Source organism: Monodon monoceros, unplaced genomic scaffold (genome assembly GCF_005190385.1).
Source record: "Monodon monoceros isolate NGI ecotype Baffin Bay Population unplaced genomic scaffold, NGI_Narwhal_1 Super_Scaffold_21, whole genome shotgun sequence".
Classification (NCBI taxonomy): domain Eukaryota; kingdom Metazoa; phylum Chordata; class Mammalia; order Artiodactyla; family Monodontidae; genus Monodon; species Monodon monoceros.
This window is the reverse complement of record NW_021703778.1, coordinates 99020745-99033615: the sequence shown is the minus strand read 5'-3', so window position 1 is coordinate 99033615 and position 12871 is coordinate 99020745. Positions and strand designations below refer to the sequence as shown.

The window sequence follows — 12871 nt, the reverse complement described above, 5'->3', positions numbered from 1 at the left end:
ACCGCAAAAAAAAAATAATAATGATAAATAAATAAATAAAAATAAAATTGTCTTCCAGCAAATGCACGTCTCTTTCTAGGATGAAATTTTACTGCTAAGAAATATGATGTTCTCTATTTCTTCTCTAAAGGGGATTTTGCATTTTGGCTCATCCCTAGTTCCTCTCCTCCACTCTGGCCTATGGGATGAGAGGTCACTATAGATAGGAATGGCCACACACTCTCCTTCAACAGCGCAGGAGTGTTGAAGTGGCCACGACTGGGTGAGGTCACACCGAACGAAGCTGCTTTCTACTCCTCCGTGTTCAGGTGCTCTCCCCCTTCTTCTCCAGTTCCGGGAAGCCTTCCAGCTGGGGGCAGCTGGCCACTTCTCCCTGCTCCCCCAGCAGAGGAGCTGGTGGGAGATGTGGAATTCTGGCCAAAGCAGCTCCAGGACTCCCAGGGCAAGAGAGGACCTCCCTTTCCCTCCCCTTCCCGTGATCACATGTTATGTGCACTTTGCTAACCTCCAAGGGCTATTTGGTGAAAACGGCTTGCAAAGAGACAACAAGGACTTGGTTGGGGTTCGAGCATCAGTGCTATAGTGGCTTTCTCTGCTGCTTATAGAAAGAAAGGTTCTTATAGGCAAAGGCTTGCTCTCCCCAGCAGCCCTGAAAAAAGGGTGGCCTGGGCAATTCCCCACCCCTTCCTCATATGACCTTGTTTTCCTGTGGACCAAGACCAAGATGCTCCTCCCACCGGTCTCTTCCTGGAAGCCAAGCCTCCTTTTAATCTGTATAAAGTCCACACCCCTGGGTTAGAGTGATTGCAGAAACTGCCTGTTCTCTCTCAGAGACCAAGCCAGAGACTCAGGTAAGCAGCCCAAGAGGCACACAGGAGCTGTTTGTGCTTGAGGGTTGGAGAGTGGGGAGCCAGGGTGGGTGAGGCTAGCCTGAGAATCGGGCCAGGCAGATGTGGGCAGGGGGCAGAGCTGGGGTCAGGAATGGAGCACGTAGGCTGCAGAGAGCCCATGGGGCTGGAGAAGGAGCAGCCCCCAGGTTGGGGGAGGAGAGCATCTCTCTTTGGAACACAATGGCATCCCTTTATGGTGCCAGTGTAAAACACTGGGGCTGAGTTTCCCTTGTGTTGTAGGACAACAGGGCTCTGTCCACCGTGATCCTGGATGAATACTCGGTGGTTATCTCAGGGATACAATTTGGCTTATTCAAAATTTGGATTATTTATTTAATGGTTTTTTCAAAAACATCTTCTAATGAGCCGTGTGAGCGCTGGGTACAGAGGTGTTTTATGTTTCAAAGGTATTTCGTATCAAAAATATTTCTGTATTCAAAGACAGAGCTGCTAGGATTTTAGGTCATTTCTAGGGTCACCATCCAGAGGGGAGGACGGCCTCTCTGTAGGGAGTGGGAATCAAATGTTTGTGGAGAAGAGTATATATGATTGTCTTGTTACTTGGAAAAGCTCGCAGGGAGAGGGACATCTTTCTGGTTGACCTGGAGACCGTAAGCCAGGGAGGCTACAGGTGGGAGCTGGGGTTCTCTTTCTAAGGCGATGTTATTCCTCCTCTCCCCCTTTTCCCGGGCAGGCTTCTCCAGGGCAGTGAGACCACCATGGTTCGGAAGTCCCTGGTCCTGCTGCCATGGCTGGTCCTGATGCTGCTGGTGCTGGGGTGGGTCCAGCCTTCCCTGGGCAAGGAATCGCCGGCCATGAAGTTCCAGCGGCAGCACATGGACTCCGGCAGCTCCCCAGGCAACAACTCCAACTACTGCAACCAAATGATGATGCGCCGAAAAATGACCCAGGGGCGGTGCAAGCCGGTGAACACCTTTGTGCACGAGTCCCTGGAAGATGTCAAGGCTGTCTGCTTCCAGAAAAACGTCCAATGCAAGAATGGGAAGACCAACTGCTATGAGAGCAACTCCACCATGTACATCACAGAGTGCCGCGAGACGGGCAGCTCCAAGTACCCCAACTGTGCCTACAGGACCAGCCAGAAGGAGAAACACATCATCGTGGCCTGTGAGGGGAACCCATACGTGCCAGTCCACTTTGACGGCTCTGTGTAGGTCTCTACCTGAAGCCAGAGACGCCCCACCTCATCGCCTCTCCCCCTCTTGCTTCCTTGCCCTGCAGGCAATAACTCAAGTTAATTAGGGCTCTTATCCAACACACACACACACACACACACACACACACATGTGCTCTCCCCTGGCCTGAGGCTGGCCCCTGCGTGGCTTGAGGGGTGAGGAGTGGGTTGTGAGATGGGGCCTATGTTGACCACTTCACTGCTTCTTTCAATAAAACACAGTTGCAACCACTTGAATTCCTGATGCTGTCCCCATCCAGGTGCTGTTTGTGTGCTCGCTCTCCTGACAGGGGAGAGAACCGTGAGTCTGGTTAGCTTTGGTGAGTGGCAAATGGAATCCTTAGATACCACCTCTTCTGACTTTTGATTTTCACTGACCTGAGATAATTCCTCTCTTTGTAGGTCCCTTGATGCCCAATATAGTTTTAAAGTGTGGGCTATTTTAGATAAAAAGGAGCTACGGTCTGGGACAGTGTCATGCTGGGCAAGCTGACAGAGGGCGAAGCTCAGATACAAAAATCTCTGGCACAGAAGGAAGGACAGCATGACCCTGGGAAGACCCTGCTCGGCCTCAGGCGGGGAGGAGAAGTGTATGAAATTATGACCCTAAATTTCCATCTTCCTTTTTTTGAGGGAGCTATTGCTAAATCAGAAAGCTGGTCCTCTCTTCCTTACAAAGTTGGAACCCTCCATTCAGGAGCTAGGAAGGACTTCAGCGATCATCAAGTGGGGGGAGGATAAGTAGATTTCAGCTTGTGGGCCAACTCTAATTGGAAGTGCCTGCCTAGAATGCTGTAGAAAAATACCTAAACAGTGAAGTGATGGAACAGTGGCCTCTACCGAAGGCTCGAGAGAGGTGAGGGTGTGTGTGCCACCCACTGGCCATCCCTGGCCTAATGTAACCCCTGCCTTTTACAGAGGGGCAACCTGAATCTCGGAAAGGTTAAGCGACCTGCTCACGGCAGCTGCTTGCTAGTGTCCGACTGAGACTAGACCTTGGGTCTCCTGGCTTCCCTGTCATTGCTCTCTCTGCTATTGGAGTTTCCTCAAGAAGGAAACTCCCCAGTCTCCCTCCTTCACCGAGTGCTGTGGAGTCACGGCTTTCTCTGCCTCAGCTTGCTGGGGGCTCTCACAGGTTCCCAGGGCACTTGGCCTATGAGTCTGCTCACTTCTTGGCAACCCTTTCTTACATCCATTGAAAAGCCTAAACATGGCTTCTGTCATCACTTAATCATTTCATATGGCCCCCTGTTTACACCTGCATCAAGCTCTAGACAAGGTCATAGAACTAGAGAAAGGTCCTACTGCCAACTAGTTTGACCAGTTCTGTCATTGTCTTTGTGTACTACATTTATAAATGTTGGAAGTGATTGTGTGTTTTTTAGGTAAAGTGAATGCTTAGCTCTGGGGCCTCTGTAAGAGGAAGAAGACCTTTGGGTCAGAGGGGTGGCCAGCTATTCTGTTGGTAGTGGGGATCTCACTCCTTACCAACAGTGAGGATGGAGGAGGGAAAAAAGGGAAACTTTAAGTTTCTAGTTCTGTTTTCTTTAGATAGAATTTTTCTTAAGTTCATCTCACTCTTGTTTCCAAACCCAAAGCTCCTCATTTTCCCTCCTGCTAGTGCTAAGAGAACACTTTAGGAGATCTTCTTTGAACACTCACTTGGAGCTTTGCTGCATCTATTCTGCACAATCACCAGCTCTGGCAGCTGGTTCCATGCACCTTCCTGGCCATGGGACCACTGTGAGCCTCCACCCGGGGAATAAAGTGATAGGTGCTAGCAGATGGTCCGGGTGCAGACCTGCACAGCCAGGGAAACGGGGGTGAGGTGGGGCGGAAAGTGCTCTGAATAGGAGGACTCTGGGCAGGGGAAGATCAAGTCTTGTCCTAGAGCCATCAGGCAGAGTCAAGGAGAGAAACACCAGTCGTCGGGAGACAAATCAGAGGTCTCTGTTCTGTGGGGCTACTATTGCTATCCCACAAATAAAGGAGTATTAACCTCTTCTAGGAGACTGACCCAGGCAGATTCATCTTAAAATTGAGGTGCTAACATGTGAAGGTGGGTACCTGCTTAAAGACAGAAATGACCATATCCAGTGATTCTTCTAAGAAGGATAATGTTAATTTTCAGAAAAGTCTTCAAACCAAACAAGCTTCAGGAATTCTGCATTCTCGGTGGACAGGTAAATGCATCCCAGCGTCCACCTTACTCGTGCAGTTTTACCTGTACCGACAAAATCATAGTGTCTTCTGCCTCTTCTGACATGCTGATTTTCTCCTGTCTCTCTCTGGTAAATTCCCCTTCACTTCCAGCAGCCAATAGTCTTCCAGCCTGAAACAGATCGGTCACCCATACCTTCAATGAACAGAGTAAAGGGCCATCGCGTCAGGTTCTTTCTTTCCAAGTGCTGCCTCATTTGCACTTTGCGCTTTCTGTCTAACTGGAAAATGAAAGGCTGCTCCCAATCGCCACTCTTGCCTCCTGAGACTGATTCAGCCCTCACAGAGCAAGTGGGAGCACTAAAGGGCTTTGAATCTACCTGCCCGTGGCAGAAGGCGCCTCAATATTGGTTTGGGAAATTGATCACGAATGTGGGGCGGCCCTCCATGTGCATGATTCATGATGCATGATGGAGGTCCTGCATAGAAGTTTCAGAATGAAAGTGTTACCTCCTGAAGACTAAACCGCGGCATACCTGGAATCATCTCAAAACTGTCTCCCAGGAGCCACTTTCTAGGGGACTAATCTCAAACACCTCTGCAAATCATTCAGTAAATTCCCATGTACTTTAGGTTTCTTTGTGGCTTGCAGCAAGTGTAGGTGGGATGGTTTCATCTCAGCTTCCTCCCTCTGGTGCTTATCTCCCTTCCCATTCCCTTATTGTCTTCTTACTTAACAATAGAGAAGGAGTTGTTCATCTGAATGGACAGAGTCTCACTAGGCCTGTTTTACTAGCCAGTGTGGTGACTGTACTTTAAAGCTCATCACTACTGTATGTCATCCTCTGGTTTCTTCTTGCTACAAGTCTGAGCAGGGCCTGTATTCAGGGTCAGTTTCCTTCCTTTTCCACCTTCCCTCAGTCTGCAGCTGGGTGGATAATTGGGCCAGGGCACCTAATGTAGTCCTTGCCCTACTATCAGCTCCCTGTGCTGTGCCCCTAAGGCACTCTGTAGCCCTCTCTGGACCACAGTTGTCTAATCTGTAAAACCCAGGGCTTGGGTTTGGTTATCTCAAAGTCCCCTTACGCTTAGGGCCTTCTACTCCCTATCTATTATTTTGTGTGTGTGTGTGTCAGTTCCCCGACCAGGGATTGAACCCGTGCCCCCTCCAGTGGAAGTGGGGAGTCTTAACCACTGGACCACCAGAGAAGCGCTTAGGACCTTCTAGCTGAACATCCATGTCTAGCAGTGAGTGCTGAGCCCTGGCATGCAGTTTCTGGCTCTTTGTGCGTAGGCATCGCTAGAAGAGTCACATCATTGAGATCTGGTTTGGTTCAGAGCTCTTCTCAGTACAAAGCCATGTTCAGAGGTCTAGGTCATCCCAGTGGACTTCAAGCATGCTTCTAGGGCAGAGTTTCCTCTCAGGCAACTTTAGGCAGCCTCTGAGAGTCAAGGCTGGCAGCTAGCCTCTGCTAGGCGTTGTTAGGCTTCCTGGGACCTGAGAGCCCATGGAGGTTTTTTAGCTTGGCTGAGATCCACAGACGGGAGAGAGTAATGTGGCGGCGAGATCAAGGCAACAACAAGAGAATGTGGGAGTGGGACCAGGAATTTCCCGAGCTTCTTGGAAACATTCCTCATAGAGGCTGAGAGCTGGCCCTGCTTCAGGCCAACATGTTTGGCAGCTTCTCTTCGCCACCTCCCTCAAGCTCCCCCTTCCACTCCCATAAATACTGCCAGACAATTATTTAAGGGAAAGGCTCTGGGATAAGGAGAGCTTGGGCTGTTGTAACATAGAGACAAAATCTGTTTGCATGGGACCATGAGTGTGTGTGCACACGCCTAATATGAATGTGATCATGTTTGTAGATCTGTGGAATTAAGGAACATCAGGGCAGGGAAGGTCTTTTGTAACCTGGCTCTAAAACTTTCACCTTAAGAACAAAGAGGGACTTCCCTGGTGGTCCAGTGGGTAAGACTCTATGCTTCCAATGCAGGGGGCCGGGGTTTGATCCCTGGTCAGGGAACTAGATCCCACATGCCGCAACTAAAAGCCTGCATGCTGCAACTAAGACCCGGTGGAGCCAAAATAAATAATAAAATAAATAAATATTTTAAAAAAAGAGAAACTGAGGCATGAAGCCAAGTATGGAATGATGAAAACCAGGTCTGCTGACTCCCAAAGTGTGTGCTTTTATGCCTTGCTTCCACATTTTCCTTCTTTTTCTGTTTTTATTTTTTTCTTTTTTAAAAAATATCATATGGGAAAATTGATCTTTTTGGTATACAATTCTATGAATTTTTAACTTGTATAAATGAATTGCACACTACCAGGACACAGAACAGTTCCATCACCCCCCAAATCCCCTTGTGCTATCTCTTTATAGTCATACACTCCCCTCACCCCAACACCTGCCAACCACTGACCTATTCTCTGTCACTATAGTTTTGTCTTTTCAAAATATCATACAAATAGGATTGCACAGTATGTAACCTTCCAAGACTGGCTTCTTTTACTCACTATAATGTCTATGAAATTTATCCAAGTTGTGTGGATCAGTGGTTCGTTCCTTTTTATTGTTGAGTAGCGTTTTATTGCGTGGATGTTCCATGGCTTATTTATCCATTCACCTGTTGAAGGACGTTTGCATTGTTTCCATTCCGGCTGATTATGAAGATAGCTGCTTTAAATATCTGTGTACATATTTTTGTGTGAATTGGTGGAAGAATAGACACATAGATCAACGGAGCTGCATAGAGAGCCCAGAGCATACCCACACAGATACTGTCAAATGATTTTTGACAAAAGTTCAAAGCAATTCTAGGAAGAAAGGATAATCTTTTCAACAAATTGTGATTGAACATCCACGTGCAAAAACAAACAAAAACAAAAGCCCCCTAACTTCAAAACCCTAAACCTTCCTCCCTCTGCCCTCTCTTTTCCACAGAGGAAGCTCTGTATTGGTGGAGAGACCTATGATATGCTTCTAAGTCCTGGAACCACCAACAGGATCTGTTCTCAGTCAGACCCTGGGTAGGTGGGAGCCTTGAGGTTGGGACAGAACAGGCAATGAAGAAGGCACAGGAGTATAGAAGTAAGACAGAGGGATTATAAATACGGTGTCAGGAAGTAAGTATGGATGAGACTTAGAGGTAGAAAGGGATGAGAAAACAAGATCAGAAGGGTTGGCATAGATGGTTCTGTTGACTACCTGGAAGGTTATAACTACTCAGGTCACTTAGGAGTAGGAGGAAAATCTGTTTTTCTTTTTGGTTTTTTTCTCACAGGAAATGTAGCTCTGCATTCCCAGCATTCCACCTTCTTCTCTTGGGCTTTTGGGAATGGTGTGGGCCCCCTCTATGGCAAGCCTCGCTATTTCACTTTCGCTATGCCCAGTACTTACTGCTTTTACAGCCTCCACGAACTCTCGCAATTCCTTCAGTCAACCAGGACAATGGGAGATATAAAAAAACATCAGTTCTTTCCTCAGTACCTTTCTTTACAAGCTGCTGTCTGTGAAATCCCCACAACCACTGGTAGGCACCAAATAACCATTGTCATAAGAGCAGGGAACAGCTCTTATCCTTATTGTATTCTCTCCTCGGAAAAGTTGCCAAACTACAATTAAAGACCTAAATGTAGGGATGCCTCCCACCATCGCTTAGGGCCTTGGGGCTCTTATGAAACTTCTCTTTATAATCACTGTTATAAGCTGAATTGTGTTCTCCCAAAATTTATATGTTCAATCTTTAACTTCTCAGAAATGTAAGATGTAAGTCAGAATGTATTTGAAGCTAAGGCCTTTAAAGAAATGATTAAGTTAAAATGAGGCCTTAGGTGGGCCCTAATCCAGTCTGACTGGTGTCCTTATAAGAAGAGGAAATTTGAACACAGAGAGACACCAGGGGTGCCAGCACTGTCCCAGGGGGAAATACCGGAAGTTGGGAGCTGGCTAGAAAGGGGGCTATTTGAGGATGTCTTTTTTAGAGAACTAAAAATACTTTCCTTGAAGCTTGTAATCATCCAAAGGGGAGATGGAACTACTTGTATGAGGTACCAGGAATTTCATTAAGCCCCTTTTATATGTATGTTTAAATCTATATTAGGTCATTCAGGTCTTGAAACCACCCTGAGAACTAACCCTAATCACTCTTCGTTAAACATTCCAGTTTTCTTGGTTGTTTTTCCCACTCAGCTGAAAGCTACTAGTGATCCGGTCTTTTTCATTTTTCTGTGGCTGGTGATGTGCAGGGTGCCCGACAAAGTAGAGTTTGGTAGGTTCTGTAAATGAAAGTGAGTAGATAAAATATCTTCTTAGTAAATGAGGCAACTGATTATCTGCAAAGATAGGTAATTTGCACAAGTAGTAAATGACCGTGCTGAATTTTTTAAAAAATTTATTTATTTATTGGCTGTCTTGGGTCTTCGTTGCGGTGCAGGCATTTCTGACCGCGGTGGCCTCTCCCGCCACGGAGCACGGGCTCCAGGCACGTGGGCTCAGCAGTTGTGGCTCGTGGGCTCTAGAGCGCAGGCTCAGCAGCCGTGGTGCACGGGCCCAGCTGCTCCGCGGCACGTGGGATCCTCCCGGACCAGGGCCCGAACCCGCGTCCCCCGCATTGGCAGGCGGACTCCCAACCACTGCACCACCAAGGAAGCCCCTGAAAATATTTTTAAACGTTTCATTTTGAAATAATTTCAGATATACAGAACAGTTTCAAAAATGATACAAAGAATTCCTGTATATCATTTGTCTATATTCTCTAAACATTAACATTTTTCCTATTTGCTTTATTAGTCACGTATTTATGTACAGATACATAAATTTTTTTCTGAATGTGTGAGAGTAAGTTATGGACATGTTGCCCTTTTTCCTAAATACTTCACTATGCATTTCCTAAAAACAAGAACATTCTTTTTACAAGGGTTTAAAATAAGTATACTTATCAAAATCAGGAAATTTGCATTGAAACTATACAGTTATCTAATCCACAGACTGTATTCAACTTTCATCAACTGCCTCACTCTAGAGCCCGAGAGCCACAACTACTGAGCTCTTGTGCCACAACTACTGAAGCCCGTGTGCCCTAGAGCCCATGCTCTGCAACAAGAGAAGCCACCGCAATAAGAAGCCCATGCACCGCAACGAAGAGCAGTAGGAGCTCGCCCCAACTAGAGAAAGCTCACATGCAGCAACAAAGACCCAACGCAGCCATAAATAAATAAATAAATAAATAAATAAAAGATTAAAAAAAAATAAAAAGAAACCCACTAGTGTCTGGGACTTCCCTGGTGATGCAGTGGTTAAGAATCTGCCTGCCAATGCAGGGGAACCGTGTTCAAGCCCTGGTCTGGTAAGATCCCACATGCCACAGAGTAACTAAGCCCACAAGCCACAAGTACTGAGTCCACGTGCCACAAGTACTGAGTCCGCGTGCCACAACTACTGAAGCCCGCACACCTAGAAGCTGTGCTCTGCAACAAAAGAAGCCACCACAATGAGAAACCCACCCACTGCTGCGAAGAGTAGCCCCCGCTCGCCACAAGAGAAAGCCTGCGCGCAGGAACGAAGACCCAACACAGCCATAAATAAATAAATAAAATAAAATAAAAAGAAACCCACTAGTGTCAGGCATTGTACTAGGAACCAAGGATCTAAAGATGCAAATAGCAACTTTTTTTTTGCCTACATGACAATGTTGTGCTATTTCATACTCATCAGGTTGCCAAAAATGCAGGAGCATGATACTCTCATGTTTTGCCAGAGACAGGACATTGAGATGCAAAAACTCACATACCATAGTTTCTGGCAATATTATACAATCAATGCTTCAGTTAGTCTATCTGTGTAACAAATTACCCCCAAACTTGGTGGCACAAAACAATAATTTATTATGCTCCCAGTGGGTCAGGAGTTCAGATAGGACACAGTGGGGACAGCTTGTTTCTGTTCCAATGTCTGAGGCTGCAGCTGGAAGACTCAGAGGCTGGGAGCTGGAATCATCTGAAGGCTCATTCACCCACATGTTGAATGGTTGATGTTGGCTGATACCTTAGCTGGGCCTGTTGGCTGGAATATCTATACAAGGCCTCTCCACGTGGCACCATCTTCCTCACAGCATGATGATTGGGTCCAAGTGTGGGTGTCCTACAACAGAGAGGGAAAGCCAGGCAGACGCTGTATCACCTTTTATGACCTGGCTTTGGAAGTCATACAGTGTGACTTTCATCCCATTCTATTCATTAGAAGGGAGTTTCTAAGACTAACCCATACTCAAGGAAAGGGAACATAGACCCTTCTGATAGAGAAGAGTCAATATCACACTATAAGAAGAGCATGTAGAATGGGCTATGTTGATATGGCCATCTCTGAAAAATACGATCTGCTACAATCAGTTTGTGAACAAAGAAGAACAAAGAACATCACTCATTACCCAGTTATACAAGGATTAAGTCGCAACCCACTGCAGTCGACCACTGACAGGGCACCCTGCAGGGAACTGAGAATGAAAAACAGGATGAGGTACTCTGTGCTTTGGAAAAACAGGTTCCTAGATAGTTAGACGTGTATCTCAAGAATAATTTCAAAGACCCCTGATTCTTGCACCTTCCCAAACATAAAAAGTTCTAGTCCTCAGTAAGACCATGAATACAACTTAAACTCGCAATTCTTATGCTGAGTGTCTTTCTTTAAGTTGACAAGTTTCTTTGTACAGAGAAATGTACAAAGATATCATTGCAATGCTGCTTGTTAGGGTGGAAATTTGGGAACATCCCAAATATTCAACAATAGACGACTGGTAAATAAATGATGGTTTATTAATACAAAGGAACAAATAATACACCAGTAAAAATAAAAGAACAACAAAGGTACATTTTAACATCGATGAGTCTTAAAAACATTGTTGAGTGAACAAAAAAAGCAAGTTGCAGAATGATTTGTACTATATGATAGTATTTATATAAATTTGTTTTTAAATTGCACATGGAAACCCTATGTTTTGTTTGTGAAGATATTATACATGAAATATAAGTATAAAAATAGGACTGGAAACACTTTAAATTTATAATTTCATCTGAGAAAATTTAAGAGGAATGGGAATGGAGAGAGAGGGGAATAAAATGGACGCCAATGTTTTTATGTATATATATATATATTTTAGATAGTAAGTAAATGAAAAACAATATTTATTTATTTTGAGTGCTATATACTGGTTTGTATTTATCTATGTTGTTTAATTTTTTAAAAAATATTTATTTATTTGGTTGCACCAGGTCTTAGTTGTAGTAGGCAGACTCCTTAGTTGTGGTTCCACGGCTCCTTAGTTGCAGCACATGGGCTCCTTAGTTGTGGCATGCAAACTCTTAGTTACAGCATGCACATGGGATCTAGTTCCCCGACCAGGGATCGAACCCGGGCCGCCTGCATTGGGGGAGCAAAGTCCTAGCCACTGTGCCACCAGGGAAGTCTCTACATTGTTTAATTTTTGAAAAATAATTCATCACGTTAAAAATGAAATTAGCCCATGAGAGAGGGCAAGGGAAGGACTTTATAAAATCCATCAAGGCACTTCCCTGGCAGTCCAGTGGTTAAGACTGTGTTTCCAATGCAGGGGGTAAGTGTTTGATCAGGGAACTAAGATCCCACATGCTGTGTGGTACGGTCAAAATAAGTAAATAAATAAAATAAAATCCATCAAGAAGTGTGAAGAGTGACTTCCCTCGTGGTGCAGTGGTTAAGAATCCGGCTGCCAACGCAGGGACATGGGTTTGAGCCCTGGTCCGGGAAGATCCCACATACTGCAGAGCAGCAAAGCCAGTGCGCCACAACTACTGAGCCTGGGCTCTATAGCCTGTGAGCCACAACTACTGAAGCCCACTCACCTAGAGCCTATCCTCCGCAACAAGAGAAGCCACTGAAATGAGAAGCCAGCACACTGCAACGAAGAGTAGCCCCCGATCACTGCAACTAAAAAAAAAAAAAAAAAAGTATGAAGAGCTCCAGAAGAATTCCCCTCCTCATGAGCGTATGCTTCCCCCTCCCTGTGAGGCTGTTTGGCCTTGCTTTTGCCACCCCATATGTGGGTTTTCCTCTGTAGGCTTGCCTCATACGTGGATATCACGTTTTCTGTTTCTACTAGCCCTGTCTAGATAGTATGGCATCTTCAAAAAAAACCAAAAAAGCCAAACAGAAAAACACAACCGGAAAAGAAAGATAAGAACTATAAAAGAGAGAAAAAGGAAAAAAAATAAAGAAAAACACAAACCGTTATAAATTAAAAAGGTGACTTAAAGAATATTCACAGTATTGAATCTATCAATGAAACAGTTTTCGATTGTATACTTTTTTACCCCAATGGAACTAGTTAAAGTATCCATCTAAGGCAGTAAGTAAAGCAGTAAGAGGGGCATAATATTTTACTGGCTCCACATCCTCTAGTCAATATAAATTTTTTTAAAAGTACAGTGTCGGGCTTCCCTGGTGGCGCAGTGGCTGAGAGTCCGCCTGCCGATGCAGGGGACACGGGTTCGTGCCCCGGTCCGGGAAGATCCCACATGCCGCGGAGCGGCTGGGCCCGTGAGCCATGGCCGCTGAGCCTGCGCGTCCGGAGCCTGTGCTCCGCAGCGGGA

The 12871-nt window shown here is 45.7% G+C and overlaps 1 protein-coding gene across 1 annotated transcript; it reads left to right on the top strand.

Moving 5' to 3' along the window:
• The first annotated feature begins 790 nt into the window (after positions 1–790).
• Positions 791–2322, top strand: RNASE1 (ribonuclease A family member 1, pancreatic). The gene is made up of 2 exons (XM_029236419.1): positions 791–851; positions 1585–2322. Exon 2 carries the CDS (start codon positions 1610–1612, stop codon positions 2063–2065), a length of 456 nt encoding a protein of 151 aa, XP_029092252.1. The 5' UTR covers positions 791–851; positions 1585–1609; the 3' UTR covers positions 2066–2322.
• The last annotated feature ends 10549 nt before the right edge of the window (positions 2323–12871 follow it).